Here is a 16,094-nt window from a genome sequence, read left to right on the forward strand (position 1 = left end):
TGACTGCCCAGATTTGGGTCTGACTGCCCAGATTTGGGTCTGACTGCACAGATTTGTGCCTCTGAGCAGCGTGGCAGCCTTGGGAAGCTCCCAGTGCTGCAGCTGAGTGCTGCAATGCAGCAAGGAGCCTGACAGCTCCCAGCCTGCAGGACAGCAGGGTGGGGGACCAGCACATCTCCAAGGGACAGTATTCCCAGTACTTGTGTGCTCACCCCTTGGGAAATGGCTTGGATGCAGCTTAACAGAAAATCTCAAATCTGCTGTAGTGAATGTAATGCTCCAGCAAACCAAGCTGTGTCACACGTGTTTGTGTTGGCCTTTTTGTTTAAATGGTGTGGCAAAAGTCCAGGAGGTTGTTTCATTAGGATTTTACCTCTGAGTCCAGAGATACAGAGAGGGACATTTAGTGAGGGTTTGCTGCTCAGGTCATGAGTAGTTTTGCTGCTGCTTTTCTTTTTGTTCCAGCTTGTTCTGTGTATTTGCCTTTACACACACAGTGTTTGTAGTGGCAGGTGGCTCTGAAACCACAGGGAAGGAAGAGGTTTGGGCAGGCAGTGCTGACACAACCACTAGCAATATTCATTTTATCTGTAAATATTCTGGTTGTGCAAACTTTTCTCTTGTTGTGTGTGGTATCAATATAGAACCATCCTCTGCCTATGCACAGATGGAATAGCAGCTGTTTGGGGTCAGCAGTCATGTTTCACTGGAGTATTTTCCATCTTAGATCCTTGAAAGGGCTGCTAACCTTATACTGCAGCTGCTTTTCTGGGGCAGCAAGAAGAATATTTAAAATACATGTGAGCAGTGTAAAAGAAATGACCACCCTCTCCCTGGTTTGTAACCAATTACAAGCTTGCTACAAATTCTACCAGTTGTCTTTGAAGAATTGCCATGGTTTTAGGAACAGGATCCTGTAGAATTCATTAAAATGAAAAATTCAGTGTTTCAATTTGGCAATATCTACTTTAAGCCCCTATTTCTCCTTTTGCATCCAAGCCCCCTCATCTTTTCAGATAAGCTTCCCTGCTCAGGGTTCAGAGGCTTCCTTGAGGCCTTTCTCTTCCACTCAGGTTTGGAAAAGCTCCAGACTTACATGAGGAACACTCCAGTGCTGCCTCCTGTTCCTCAGTGGACTCTCCAGCTCAGCACAGTGAGCTGGGCTGGCCTGAGCCAACCCTTTGAGCCAACCCAGGACTAACTCAAGGAATCTTCACCCGTGTAAGCAGCACAGCTGAAGGTTTTGATGGCACAGTAGGAAGGCAGGGAGCAATTGGGAGTGGTAGTCTTCAGACTGCAGGGTAAAATATGTTCAAATTAGTGTCCACAGTCTGATTGTACTACTTTTTTTGTGGGGGTTCCACACCCTCTTGCTCTCATTGTAAATCTTCTGTTACAAATAGAAATTTTATTCTAAAAAGATCAAAATTGGAATTTCTGACTTAATACTTTTCTTGTTTTTTTTGTTGTCACTGCCTTGGCTTGGGAATGAATGTTGATTTGTTTGCTGTATTTGCTCAAACTCTAGCTGAAAAAATACTGGACTGAGAAACAGCTCAAGTGGCAAGAACAGGAGGAGAGAGATCTACAACGTCTGGAGGAATTGAGAAAATTAATGGCTGAACAAGCGGCTAAAGACAGAGAAAGGTAAAAGAAATTAAATGTGAATACCTCTGGTATTAATAGGAGCTTCTTATAATCTAATTTGTTTTGATCCTCCAGCTTTCTAAACTAGAATAAACTGAGATAAGTAACTTTTTTCTTCCTGTTTGGCAATTACCCCAATCTATACACTAAGGTCGCATCATGATTGTATCCTGGATGCAATTTATTTGGTATTTCAAATTAATTAATATCCATCAAAGAGTTTACACCTTTGTAAGCATTAAATTTGGAATCGTGACAGGGTGCACACATTAAACCCAGCTCCCTCAGTGATTTTTTTTAATTGTAGCTGAGTAATGAGACCACCTACTTTCCCACTTTGCAAAATGATTTATAATCAGATTTGGTTTGTTTGAGAGGCAAGTGAAAGGAGCTCATTCAGCACTTAACAGCCTCAAAGATATTAATTATTATCTTAGAGAGTCCTGAACTGCTCATCTAGTTGTAGGTGCTCTTTACCTGTTTAATGGGATTTTGGACCTGAGCCTGCTCACACTCAATTGCCAAGTCTTTGTTGCACAAAGTGGCCTTTAATGGCCTGTTGAAGAAATGCTCGATTGCACAGGGGAATTCCTCTGTCAGAGGAACACAACCCCAGAAAGCAGACTGGTTATAACTGCCCCCAAAGCACAGCCTGTCTCTTTTTACATGGGGGTAACCACCAAATTGTGTGGACCAGAAAAGCAATTAAAATAGGATTCAAGTGCCACTGGCATTTGAATATTAAACTTGGTCTTAAGCATTCTGTGGGAAACACTACTTCATTCTTATTTTGGTAGGACACCTTGCTGACAGCCAAATTTAAATGTTTGTATCCTTATGCTACAAATATATCTCTACCTTTCCTTAAACATACCTGCAGTGATTTTAGCTCATGGGAAAAGGAACACGTGTTTGAATTACAGAATTTTCAGCAGAACTGATCAGGGAAAACTGATTTTTCTTTAAACCTGTGTATTGCACTCTGCCATAGCGCTGGGAATGTTCTTTCTTGTGCTAATAAATGTTGCAGAATGAGATACAAGGAAATGGCAGAGTTCTTTGAGGAATGCAGAGGGGAAATAATCACCCCTTCAGGCTATTATGAATCAGAAGCTGGTAAATACTCAGCATTATGTTACCCAGAACTGACCCACTGTACCAAATAAACCATTGGATTGTGCAGAGCTCAGGCACACGTGTGGCATGGTGGTGTCCTGGTGCAGCACAGAGTTTTAGTCTCAGCTTAGGTGGTCTCAGGATAACAGGACCCTCCCCAGGAGCAGCAATCGCTGCATCCTGATGCCAAACCCTGCTCTGCCCCGCTCTGCCTGCCTGGTGTTTGGCAATCAGTTGGGATCACTTGGACCACTTCAAACTAGGTATGGAAAGGCAACAGAATGTCTCAATTTAGCTCTGCTTTACATTCCTGTGTGCAGGAAAACTGCTGCAGGCCAGACAGAGTGTTTGGGTCAGACCTGGCCAGGTGTCCCCCAGTCCTCCCTCTTGGCCATGCACAGAAGCTTCCAGAGTACTGAATTTTGTGTTTGATAACTCTGGAGTGTTTTAGAAGGTGTATCACAGTAGTCAGCTCAAGCAGAATGAGAGGGTTTCAGTATAACATAACTTTTGTCATTTTTCAGAGAAATATTAGTATCTGCTTTTTATTAAATTTTCTCCATGTAAAAAGCAGATTAGGCTTTTCCCCCTGGGACAGAATGACCCCTGAGGGCTACTGCTGTAGCATTCCTCTGCCTGACCTCCTGCAGTGGCTGCAGTGAGAAGGAAGCCTCTCTGGGGCACCCTCAGGCAGCTTCCTGCCACCCTCTTGGGACAAATTTGTTTGTCCTGCTAATTGTGATTGGATTATTGGCACAGAGGTCTTTGCCAGCCACCAACAGAACTGAAAGTTTAGTTCTGATTTTTGCAAGTTATGGCAGAAGTTATAAGTGTACCATATAAGTATAGTAAGCCCCTTTGAGCTTACTAAAATTTGGAGAGTAAGGAAATAACAATACATGTTTCAGTTAGTTGAAGCAGCTCATTCATCTCAATTTCTCTAGAGACAAGTTCAAATTTGGAGGGCAAAAGAAGGATAACTCTCCAAATGCAAAGCATGGCATTGGCAACTCCTGTATAAGGACTAAAAGTGAGGTACCAACAAATACCTCCAGCTCCATAAGGAACAGAGTCTGGCAGTGGCCTGAGGCTCATCAGGGAATGTGTTTGTGGTGGTGCTGTGGGGCACAGTGTCCCTACTGTGAAAGGGGGAGCAGGACAGTGGTAAAGTTCTGGAGTTACTGCTGTGAACCTCCACCTTCTTCCTTTGGAAGAAGGGTGTCATTCTCAAGTTTTCTTGCTTCTTCCAGTAACAAGATTGGGAGTGAGGTGTTGCTTTTAATGGAAAGGGTTATAGGAAAGATTTCTTCTGCCGTACACAGATGTGAGAGAACATTTCTTCTTGGCAAAGAAAATGGGGGAGAAAAAAAGAGTACCAGGACTATATAAAGCACACTAGAGAAAATCTGCAGTCTAGACATCTGAAAGGTTAGCCAAGTTGTTCAAAAAAACAACCAACCAACTAAAACCCACCCAAAAGCAAATCAAAAAATACAACTGCCTAAACCCCTCTTCCCCCAAAAACCCAAACAAAAAACTCCAAAAAAGGGAATAGGTTCAAATGAAAAATCATTTTGCGCTGAGGTGTTTTGAACATTGGGTGGATACAGAAAACGTCAGGGTGGTTTTCAGTGTAAAGACCAACAGAGAAATCTCAAACTGCCCTTGCCCAGCGTTTCCCTTTGTGTGTTCCACAGGGTGGAATTCCGACGGGTGCTGCTGGAGAAGCGGCTGCTGGAGAGAAAGGAGCAGGTCCTGCTCCAGGCCCGGGCACAGGAGGAGAGAGAGAAGCGCCTGGAGATGCTGCGGCAGCAGGTGGGTGAGCCCGGGCTGCAGTGATCTCACACAGGGTACAAACAGTGGGTCTGCCCCGGGCTGCAGGGATCTCACACAGGGTACAAACAGTGGGTCTGCCCGGGCTGCAGGGATCTCACACACAGGGGTACAAACAGTGGGTCAGCTGGGCTGCAGGGATCTCACACAGGTACAAACAGTGGGTCAGCTGAGCTGCAGGGATCTCACACAGGGTACAAACAGTGGGTCAGGCTGCAGTGATCTCACACAGGGTACAAACAGTGGTCAGCTGGGCTGCAGTGATCTCACAGAGGGTACAAACAGTGGGTGGGTTGGGCTGCAGGGATCTCACACAGGGTACAAACAGTGGGTCAGCTGGGCTGCAGTGATCTCACACAGGGGTACAAACACTGCCAGAGCACTGAGAGAGAAAAGGAACAATTTTCCCAAAGCAAATAAATGAACGAGTTAAAATGCACTCCTGGTCTGACTAACAGTAATTCTGTGGTGTTATAAATCCTGCGTGCTCTGTGGCTCTGACAACAGGAACATTATCACATTAAATTGCACTGTAGAAGCTGTTGGGATCTAAAAGGAGATAGAGAGGGGTTTTTCTAGGTTGGATGTGATTTCTCTCCCTTGATTTTTATTTTTTTTTATTTTAATAATCTTAAGTCTTCCCTGAGTCTTAGGCAAGATTTATAAGCAATTTTGATTGTTTTTAAATTCTGGAAGCTCACACTTCTTGGATGACTTTTCTTCAGAGATATTTAACTCCATGAAATTTTGCACATTATTTCTTAAGGGACATTCCAGAAAATGCATGCTAATGCTTACTAATGTCATAGTAAATGTAGTGCTGGTAAATGTAGTTATTTTTTTCTACTGCTGACTTTTGAAGGAGTAATTTTACTTCCATTTACATTTTTCTATCTAATCTCCTTGGTTTTTTCCTCCGAAGATTAGTAGGAAAAAGCTAGAGTTCACATTCTGTACACTATAGGAGCCAAAGGAAAATAGGGAGGGGGAAAAGGTGCTCTTCAACCCCCTTTTTCTCATTTGTGATAATTTAAACAGCGTTGAAGCAGCAGCTTTTTCCCCAGGACTACCCTTGGTTAAAAATCTGGTGTTTGGTGCAGCCTTGACCTCCCCTTCAGTGGACCATCCCAGTGCATCCTGTGAAACCCTTCCTTAATCCCTCAGGGGGTGTTGGTGGCCTCACAAGTGCTTTCACTTGGTAGTAGGGTGTGCAAAGTCAAGAGGAAAATAAAATATTACAGAGGCCAAATACTCTGAGCCACCTTCTGTGGGAGAGCTGAGCAGAACGAGAATGGACAAACCTCAGGGATCCTTGGTGTCCTTTTGGTAGTTTTTTGAACTGTTGAACTTGAGCACATTTCCACTCAGTATTGCTTTATTTTTAAATATCTGATTCAATTACATATTTTGCAGTGTTATTTTAGGTTATCAAAGCATTTTTAATAATAACTCTCTTGCATCTTTTCCAAGTTCCTGGTTGAGTTTTATTATCATTTGCATCAGGTTTTACATGAGGCTGGTTGGGAGTCATGATCTGTTGAGCTCTGCCCACTGACTCAATTCTCCTGCCAGAGTAGAAAACACTTCTAGAACAGCCTTTGCCCAGAATGGGGAAGTTCCCACTTCATTACACTTTTCTAACCAACATTTGTTCTCTGTTTCACACTAATGAAATGAATTCATAAAGTATGTGCCTTTTTTGTATGTGGGGGAAAAGGTTTTTTAGTAAAGTCATCCAGCCAGCCTGTAGATTTTGGCAGGCTGTAAATACAAAGATGACATTTTATTAAAGAGATGGGCAAAAAAATTATCATACAAAATTTAAGCTGTTTTTTCCTGGTTTTAGCCATTCAGATGGGCTTCTGACTTTAATTATTTTGCTCATGCATCTTTCTGTATTTTTCCAAAGTAGTATGAGCCTGTGTCTGGATGTTTTAACACAAAGTAAGTAAGCAATGAAAGAAGATTGATTCTGGCACAGTACAGTGTCTGAGAGTCTTTGATACTGATCTAGCTCCAGGAAATTACACAGTTAAAGCAGATGCACTTCACAAAAAAACCAGAGTTATGTTATTTGGGGCAAATCACTCAATGTTGTTGCCCATGACTCTGTAAAAATTGGGAACTACCAACCTGAAAGTTTGGACTCCCTGGAATTGTGGGTATTGCAGAACTGTGAGGTTCTGTGTCCTTGTGGTGACTGTCTTTGACACTGGAGCTCTGTCAGGCTCTGCTGCAGAGCCCGGGGTGCTGCTGCTTCTCTCTCACGTCCTTGTTGGGCCCGGGCTGGGGCCCCACGCACTGTTACAGTGCAAAGGCAGGGAATGATCCTGTTCTCAAAGGGTGTGTTACTGATAAAAGCCTGTTCTCACCTTGGCTCCCCACAGAGTGACTGTTGTTTTCATGTCCTGTGTTTCAGGTTGCTGTTGTTGCACAGTCAGACCCAGCCCGAGCAGTGGCTGACACGGTGGCATCGAGGGCCCGGATGGGCATCGGAGCCAACCAGGAGTTTGAGCTGCAGCAGCCCCTGTTCAGGCTGCACACCTACAGTGAGGAGCAGGTAAGTGGCTGTGATCCTGGGTGAGCTCTTGTGGGCAGTGTCTGAACAGTGTGTCCTAAATAGCACCAAGGGCAGTGGAATACAGACTGTGATGTGTGTAAGATAAAAGCATCAGGAGTGACGGGTGGGGCAATGCCTCTGGAAAAAGGCTTACAAATGTTGTCAACTAACCTTCTGACAAATTTCAGAAGTAATTTCCCTGGGATTAATTGTCATTCTGACAAATGGAAGTGGCACTGCCATGTAAGCACAAGGCAACAGTGTGAGAAAAGTCATAAAGGCGTTTGAAGCACTTGGATTCCATAGGAACAAGCAGGAAGGGATTGGATTGTGTGCACAAGGAACATGAGGAAAGGCAGCAGCTCCTCAGGGAGCAGCTGGATTAAAAGTCACTTGGTTTCTCACCTACACTCTCAGTTTTGCTGAGGAAAGGCAACCAGGGCTCGTTGGTTTGTGATCATATTGTGTGATTGTGATTATGAATATTCAAAAGGATAATATTGGGATATGGACAGTGAGATAAGGCTTGCTCACTGTAAAGCTTCTCTGTTTTGAAGGCTTTATTTTATGACCATAATTTTCTGACTGTCTTTTGAAGGCTTATTAAACATATACATCCCCAGATACCCTGTGAGATGCACGGGGTGTATGGGGAAGGTGATGCTTGGTTTCTGTTGGTCATTGCTGTGGTTTATTTTCCCAGGTCATTTCTGACCCCAGACTCCGTGTCGAGCTCGCTCTCCGAGAAGCTGGACTGCACAAAACACTCTATGCAAGAGAGATTTTGCCAAAAATTCCTCCACCAAAGCTTCCAAGAAGAGACATGGAATCTACAGCTTTTGAAGTGTAGAGCATCTCTTGTCTCAGGAGGTGCAAACCTCAGGAGGAGCTTCAGGGCTGCAAACCTTTAATAAATTCCCTTTGGTTGTGTCACAGAACTGCTCAGTTCCCTGTGTGTGCAGCCATTCAAAGCCCTGCTGAGCCTTTCCCCCCGTGCCTGCTGCAGGTTTGGGGAGCTGGGGGTGGGCTGGTGCAGTGCCACTGTCCATGGAACTGGGAGCTGGGACACCTGGACATGAGGACTCCTACACAGCACAGGGTAATCTGATGTGCAGCACCTGGAGCAGGAACTCTTGGGTTTCAATTGGCAGCAGAAGTCCAAAATAGCTTTGCACTGCAGTTACTTTAGATTATATTATGTTACATGAATAAATCCCACAGTTTTCATTCCAAGTTTCTTGAGAATTTGATCTTTTAATTATAAAATCTTCATTACCATGAATGTTTCTAATATTCTTTGATTATTATAAGAAGAAACTTAAACCTTTGTCTATATTTAGAAGCCAATTTGCTGCATCATATTTACTGCAAGCCAGTCATGCAATTTCATATTGCAGATTAGTCTTTCAGTATAAATTATAAATTAGAATTAGAGCTGGGATCTTTATTTTGGAGCTGACATTACTGAATATGATTCTATTAACTGAAAGGGAAATTGATGTTATTTCCTTTTGTAATTGATTATGTTTTCAAGCCTTACATAAAGATAGCATAAAATGATTGTAAACAAGTTACAAATTAGCACTTTGACCAGAAATTTCTAAGGATGATGAATATCAGAAAGGTCTGAACATGCCCACTTGTGTCTCTGGGCAATGATGGGAACTTCTTTAACGTGGTACTGTACTGCCTTACAGGTGTTGGTGTGTCACACCCAAGTTCTGCAGAGACAGGGATGTCCAGTTTTCACCCCTCAGAACTCTGCTGGCAAAGCCCTCCCAGCCTGAGCACCCAGGGCACGGCGTTGGGACCTGCTGGAGACCCCGAGGTGGGTGTGACAGACCCCCATGAGCGAGCACAGGGTCAGGCCAGGAGCAGCATCACCCCCGGGATGGCAGCTGAGTTATTTAGTGGGGAAATGCTGCAGAGCCTGTCCTGAGCCTGTCCTGAACCTGTCGTGGGCCGTGGGAGCTGCACTGTCTGGGCTCGGCTTCTGTGAGTTTGGGCTAAAATTACAACTCTGTGTATTTGTGCTTTTTATTTTGGTATCTCCTTTGGGCTAACTTGTTATTTTTAAAACACACTTGACCAGGCTCACAACTGGCTGGATGTTCCTGTGGGGAGACCAGCAGTGCTTTGCTGTGAGGAACAGACTGGCTGCAGGACAGTTCCCACAAAGGGATCATCCCAAACCTATGGCAGCTGATTATTTTTTTCCTTGCCTTTAAAAGCAGATCTAAAGGATAATTTCAGTGGTGTAAAATCTTTTGAGATTCAAGTCCAGTATTCCTTTTCCTTGAGAGGTTTTAAATTACTTTCACAAAGAGCTTGAGGGTACATTGCTGTTAATATGGGAGTTTCTTAAGTGGACTTTGAACTTGGCAGAACTGAGTTGGAATAGTAGGTTGGATTGCATGGCAAGTGACTGGAGGAATGTGTTTCTATTCTGGGAAGACACTGGCTCCTGTCCTGGGATTTCTTCTCTGTCATATTAATATTAGACCCTAAAAACAGCCATCTTGGAATGGAAACCAGGAACCAGTCTCCTTTTCTTGTATAAAGTGGAATTTGCTTTTTCATGGCATCAGTTTTCATGATATCATAGAATCACCAGAAAATCCCAGAATGGTTTGGGTTGAAAGGGACCTTAAAGCCCATTCAGTTCCACCCACCCTTCCATGAGGCCGGGTTGAACCAAGCCCCATCCAGCCTGGCCTGGAACACTTCCTGTAAGTTATCCTGCAAGTTCCCTGTAAGTATCCTGTAAGTTACTGTTCCAAATTAATTTGTTAGTGAACCTTAAGAACTGAAAGTGATTTTGTGGGAATTCTTCAGGCTATAGGGAACCCTCTGTGAACAACCCCTGCACTCCACCCAGGTGCAGTTCAGTCTCTTCCAGCTTGTGGAGACACTTGCAGATGATTTGCTGGATGTAAAAGATGCAGTTATGTGAAATCAGGTCAGGGTTATGTCAGCACTATGTGCTCCTCATCCCACTACCTCACAGGGGTCTCTGTGCCCAAACCTGCCCACTCTGTGACCCAAGGGTCAAGCTGCTCCTGCTCAGCCAGAGTCGGCCTCTCGTGCTTAAACTCTGGCACCTGCCAGTTTGTCACACCTTTAAATACTGTAGGAATGAAAGTCTGAGCAGCCTCTGTAACAGCAGTAACAATAATGGTTACAAATACCGATTAATTTTGGATGTCATTTACTTAGGCTTTGGCTTTATGCCCAAAGCAAAGGGATCTTCTTCCTGCAGGATCACTGTGGACAGGAGTGACCTTAACAGGACAGTCCTTTAGGATGAGTGGAGCTGGGAGTGAGGAACCTGCAGCTCAGTAACACAACCTTATTTTCTGTGCAAATTTTGGCTAGAGCTGCTGTCCTTGGGTGTGCATGTGTGTCAGAGCCATTCTGGCTGTGTTGGAGGTTGGAGCTGTCCTTGGGTGTGCACGTGTGTCATTCCAGCCGTGTTGGAGATTGGAGCTGTCCTTGGGTGTGCACGCGTGTCATTCCAGCTGTGTTGGAGGTTGGAGCTGTCCTTGGACACGCACGTGTGCCGGAGCCGTTGCAGCCAAGCTGGAGGCCTGCAGCTCCTGCACAGCAGTGTCTGTAGGGTGCAGCCGCTCCCCTCGGCTGTGGAGGGCTCTCTGCCGTGGGAGTGCGGCCTGGCTGAGTCTCTTTGCCGTTTCCCAGAGCAGGGGCCGTGCTGTGGCAGGTCATGCCCGTGCTGTGGTCAGTGCTGGGGTCAGTGCATGGTGTGACCCCGCCGTGCCCGTGCTGGGGTCAGTGCCATGGTCAGTGTGCGGGGCCCGCGGGTCCCAGCCCCAGCCTCTGGCGGATGAAGGCAGCAATCAGGCGCTGGGGCCGCTGCTGGTACTCCCACAGCACCTCGTGGGGTGCCCGGATCTGGTCCCCCTCCAGCCGGTCCAGGAGCGCCACGCAGACGACAGCGGCTGTGGGATGCACAGATGGATGGATGGATGGATGGATGGATGGATGGAGCTCTGTCACCTCGCACCTGACCCCGCATTTCACCCCCGGCATGGAGCAGGGTCCTGCCTCCCCGGGGCTCATGGCGAAGGGGCCAATGTGGCAGGGCCCCGGGGAGCTGCTGCCCACGGCTCTGCTCTGCATTCACCCTCCACTCACCCGGGCTCTGCTCCAGCAAACCCTGGGGGTGGCTGCACCAGCATGGCCAGGATGTGTTTGTAGGGCCAGGAGAAGTGGGGGGGGGATTAAGGTTTGGTTTGTCCAACGTGTTCTCAGGCCTTGGGTTTTATTGAGCTATAAAGTTTGTTTTAGTGTCCTTTTCTAGTTCAAATTGTTAGGAATGTGTGTTTGGCCTTCTGGCACCAAACGGAACCCTTAGAGGGGGGTTGAGTGGGGTGCAGGGAGGAGATAGAGTTGGCAGGACTCACCTTTGAGACCACACAGCCCACACAGGGCAGCAAATGCTGTGGACTCCATTTCGATGTTCCTTACACCGGCATCATAAGCTCTCCTCAAGTACTCCAACTTTTTTTCACTGGAAAAGGAGCACAGTGCACCATCTAATCTCCCCTGACCTGGGAAGGAAGCAGAAAAGTGTCACTGTTGGCCCTGGGCAGGGTCACAGGCCCAGGGCATAGGTGCAAACAGAAAGTCCAACAGTGCCCATGTTCTGTTGGAGGCCCACGAAGTTTTCCTTTGAGTAGCTGTTAACTCCTATTCCCCTGGATGTTAAAGCCAGCACGAGGCATCTCTGTGCAGGGGAGGGAATGATGCAGGTTTCACCACAGCTAAAGGGCCAAGTCAGCCTACAGGTGTGGAGTGCAGGGGATGTTGTGCTCTGTGGGGACAAGCCATCCCCACTCCTGAGGTCCATGGTGCATCTCAGCTGGGAAGGGAAATGCTTACCTGCAGCTGGGCTAACCTGGGACAGCACTTCAGTTTACTGCTCTTCCTACTTTAATCCTCTCAAATGGCTTTTTGTTTAAATAAAACATGGCCTTGAGCAAAACACAGATGGCTGCATCTGCAAGCAGATCTAAGGATTTATAAATAGTGCTCAGATTATTAATTCTTCATTTATTACATTTCATCTACTCTGCAACCAGCATTTAGTTTTCATAGGAAAGGGTTCTAGAGTGACCAAAGTTTGTTTATGTAAATCTGACAGGCAGCCTGACATTTTCCTAGAGTTGGTAGTTCTGAAGTGACAATCTTGCTGTAGGGAACAGTGCAGTGGCAAACTCAGCAAGGTGCCAACAGAGGTACTGTGTGTTCTGAGGGTGCCCCTGCTCTGCCTGGGCCCTCATACATTGTGTGGGTCTGTTCCTGCCACCCTCCTGGGGCTTGGGGACAGTGGATAGTTCTGTCCATGTAAGAATGTAAAGACTTGGTGTTATGTTTGGGGCAGGAAGGACAGACCAAGATGGTTTTACCTTCGTAGAAGTCGTAGGTGCACATGGTATGGCCGATGAGGGTGGGAAAGTCTGCAATGTCCCTGCTGCAGGCGAGCAGCTCCTCTGCCAGGTCCTTGTCCAGCTCGGTGCTCCGCACCACCATGTCCCCCAGCACCACCTGCTCAAAGTGTGGCTGGAACGAGGAGTCCACAGCCGTGTCCGTGATCACCACAGAGCCGGCCTCGATCCCTGGGAACACGGAAACTGAGGCTGAGCCAGAGCTGGTAACACCTGGGACCTGCTGCCAAACTCCATCACAACAAACCCGGCCTTGATCCCTGGGCACATGGAAACTGAGGCTGAGCCACAGCTCGGAACACCTGGGACCTGCTGCCAAACTCCACCACGACAGGAAAATCTCAACACAGCTGCGTGGGACTGTGGGGCTGTTCTTTTTGGTGAGTAAAGCAGATGTCAGAGAATAATTGAAATTCATGCAGTAGCACAGATGTACAAGTAAAATGTACAGAATCAGCACAGGGTGAGTGATTGCGGGAGTATGCTGAGGGACAGGGTTTTAACTGCAGAGATCATGTCCCTCCACCAGCTTGTGCAGGCATGAGCTGCAACACTCCTCTGGCCAGAGATCACAGATTTATTTGGGTTAGAAAAGCCCTCTAAGATCATGAGGTCCAACTGTTCCCCAGCACTGCCAAGGCCACCTCTAACCCATGTCCCCAAGTGCCACATCCACATGGCTTTTAAATCCCTCCAGAGATGGGGACTCCACCACTGCCCTGGGCAGCCATGCTAGGGCTGGACAGCCCTTTGGAGAATGAAATTTTTCCCTAATATCCAACTTAAACCTCCCTGGCACAAATTGAGGCCACCTCCTTTCGACCTGTCCCTTGTTCTCTGGGAGCACAGCCCGACCTCCCCCCTGGCTCCACTCTCCTGCCAGGGAGTTGGAGAGAGTGAGAGGGTCAGCCCCGAGCCTCCTTTTCTCTCCAGCTCCCTCAGCCACTCCTGCTGCTCCAGCCCCTTCTCCAGCTCTGTTCCCTTCTCTGGACACACTCCAGCCCCTCAATGTCTTTCTTGTCTTGAGGGCCCAGAACTGATCCCAGGATTGGAGGTGCCTCAGCAGTGCCAGCACAAGGGAACGGTCACTGCCCTGGGCCTATTGCCACACCAGTGCTGGCACAAGCCAGGATACCATGGATATTTGGAGACCTGACAAAATGCTAAAGCTCAGAACCGCATGACCTATTGCTGGAATTTTTTTTAATAAAGCTGTTTTGCTCTGAAGGAAGACCACGAATCTCTTACCTAAGCCTCCAGAGGTACCGATGCGGATAATAGTGACATCCCGGCATTTCGCGTGGTGCAGCAGTTTGATCAGCTCATGAAGCATGATGGAGATGGAAGGGATGCCCATCCCATGCTGTTGGAAGGAGAGAAAAGAGAAATGTCAGTGCCTGTGAGGCTGCGGCAGGGGCAGGTACGTGACTGCCACAAACTCAGGGTTACACTGTGGCCTTTTCCCCTGGTGATTGCAACAGCGATTTTTTTGAGGGGGAAGAGACATCTCAGGGTCTTTGTAGCCTGTCCAGGTGAAGTGTCTAACCCTGTTCTCCTCCCCTTGATGATTTAAAGGCTGTCCTCATCAGTAGAGAAGGTGTTCATCCCTGGGGACCCTGTGCAGACGCACAAATGGTGCCTCTCCTTCAAGACAGGTCTCCACAACCATGTCCTAACAGCTGAATGCTCCAAGACGTTCCCCCTGCACTGCTGTCCTTATGCCTCGTGCTGGCTGATGCTCTGTTGTGTCTTGCTTGTGCTCTGGGAGTGGTGAATGTCAGTGAGGACAACCAGAGCCTCCACTTCTGCAGGTGCCCTGCAGCCTGTCCTCGCCCCACACCAGAGCGTCTCCGCCACGTTGCTGGGCACCAAGGATGACAGAAGGGTTCGTGTCCCTCAGTAAGGACAGGATTCAGGGTCAGGCATTTGCTGTGCACCTTACAGGCCACCTGTCCTGCTTCCTGTCACATCTCCTGCCCTGGTGTCCCTCTGTCCCCAGCACTTGCCTGGCTGCCAGCTCCCCACTGCTGGCACCGGCCAGTTCCCATCCTCCACGGACAGTGCTGCCCTGCTCCTATCTCTGCTGCTGCTCCCCAGGGCTGCCAGATGTTCTGCAGGTCTGGAGCTGCTTCTGCCCAGCCTTCCCTCACTTGGTCATCTTTTTCTGCTCTGTTGCTAGACTGACGTCCTTTCCTCGGCTTAACCTTTAAGAACAAAAGGTGTTTGGTGCCGTGGGGTTTGCTTTTTCCCCTGGAAAATGCCACACATTTTGTAGGTTTTGCTATCACGTTCAAAAACCTGAAGGAAGCACATGTGGAAGCTCCGTTAATTAACTTATGCAGCCAGTATTTGTGTTGCTTTATCTCCTTTCTGTTGGCTGTGAGACCAGTGCTCTGTTCTCCTTGTATCATGTTTTAAATATGAAACCTTTTTGCGTGTTGTTATTCTGGAACATCAGCCCGGGTTATTTGCCAATGCCTAAAAAATTTATTTTCATTGTAAATATTCAGAGCAGGAATCTGTGTTCCTGCCCCTCTATGTTTGAGCTCAGTTGTGTTTCTAAGCAACTTGCAGAAATGTGGTGTTGGCAGCTGCTCCACACGATGCCCCTCGGGCGGCCGGAGCTCTGCCCTGTGTCCCCCGCAGGGATGGGCCGAGGGCTCTGCCCTGGCCAGAGATGGTGCTGGTGCACAGCCTTGAGCTCAGCAAGGGCTTGCTTCTGGCTGTGTCACCACTGCTGCCAGGCTGAGCAACAGCAAATCTTGTGGGGATTCTTCCCTTTGGATCTGATCAGATTGATTTCTTCAGGCTTTTCCCTTGGTCAGGATTGGTTTGGTTTTGTCAGAGGGACCAAATGTGAATGCTGTCGTGTGAGTGACTCCATCTCCTGTGAATCACATTTCAGACTAATCTTGTGCCTGAAGAAATGACAGCAGGACTCTCCCAAACACAGCCTGTGTTTGCTTTTCCCTTTGTGCAGTGCCAAAAATCCTGCTCCAAAAGAGTAATTAATACTAAAGCAGGATTTTATTTTAGAGCTTGTGTCAATGTAATGCTCCCAGCAACGTCATGGTTCATGGATGGTGGGAAGTGGTCTTTGCCTCTCAAACTGCCAGACCCAAGCTGAGCAGAATGTGTGTGTCTGTTAATAGGGCACTTTCCAAACGGAGCCTGCAGGGTGCCGAGGAATGGGATTCAAACAGAAGCAGCTTTGCCACGGCTGAGAGGTTGCACTGGTGGTAATGGCTGAACACTGAAAAGAGGAAAAAAATCTGCCGGTGGACCTTGGGGGAGGCGGAGGAGGGGGAGGGACAGGTTGACACAGAACTGACCCTGATGGGGAGCAGCACAGAACTGACCCTGATGGGGAGTGGCACAGAACTGACCCTGATGGAGAGGGCACAGAACTGACCCTGATGGGGAGCAGCACAGAACTGACCCTGATGGGGAGCAGCACAGAACTGACCCTGATG

At 47.4% G+C, this 16,094-nt stretch overlaps 3 protein-coding genes across 6 annotated transcripts in view; 2 read left to right on the forward strand and 1 right to left on the reverse strand.

The window, feature by feature from the left end:
* Positions 1-8,938, forward strand: part of CCDC148 (coiled-coil domain containing 148) — a 50,791-nt gene extending 41,853 nt beyond the window's left edge. Inside the window, exons 14-18 of one of the 2 annotated variants that reach the window (XM_027695835.1) lie at positions 1,529-1,647; positions 4,461-4,578; positions 7,016-7,156; positions 7,860-8,052; positions 8,853-8,938. In XM_027695835.1, coding sequence (XP_027551636.1) covers positions 1,529-1,647; positions 4,461-4,578; positions 7,016-7,156; positions 7,860-8,006 — 525 coding nt within the window. In that variant the 3' untranslated portion in view covers positions 8,007-8,052; positions 8,853-8,938. Of the gene's footprint in view, positions 1-1,528; positions 1,648-4,460; positions 4,579-7,015; positions 7,157-7,859; positions 8,090-8,852 lie in introns of those variants that run through there. The other variant, XM_027695833.1, reaches the window with a different exon arrangement.
* A 1,943-nt stretch (positions 8,939-10,881) lies between these two features.
* Positions 10,882-16,094, reverse strand: part of UPP2 (uridine phosphorylase 2) — a 7,548-nt gene continuing 2,335 nt past the window's right edge. Inside the window, exons 4-8 of one of the 3 annotated variants that reach the window (XM_027695839.1) lie at positions 13,870-13,984; positions 12,583-12,852; positions 11,578-11,724; positions 10,966-11,112; positions 10,882-10,906 (exon numbers count right to left, since the gene is read on the reverse strand). In XM_027695839.1, the coding sequence (XP_027551640.1) occupies positions 10,893-10,906; positions 10,966-11,112; positions 11,578-11,724; positions 12,583-12,852; positions 13,870-13,984 (693 nt within the window). In that variant the 3' untranslated portion in view covers positions 10,882-10,892. The other 2 variants (XM_027695841.1, XM_027695840.1) reach the window with 2 other exon arrangements.
* Positions 13,943-16,094, forward strand: part of ACVR1 (activin A receptor type 1) — a 65,940-nt gene continuing 63,788 nt past the window's right edge. Inside the window, exon 1 of the mRNA XM_027695838.1 lies at positions 13,943-14,041. The gene's annotated coding sequence lies outside the window, so the exon portion shown is untranslated. The remainder of the gene's footprint in view (positions 14,042-16,094) is intronic.

The sequence above is a fragment of the Neopelma chrysocephalum genome, unplaced genomic scaffold (genome assembly GCF_003984885.1).
Source record: "Neopelma chrysocephalum unplaced genomic scaffold, ASM398488v2 Primary Assembly neopelma1_103b, whole genome shotgun sequence".
NCBI classification, from domain to species: Eukaryota; Metazoa; Chordata; class Aves; order Passeriformes; family Pipridae; genus Neopelma; species Neopelma chrysocephalum.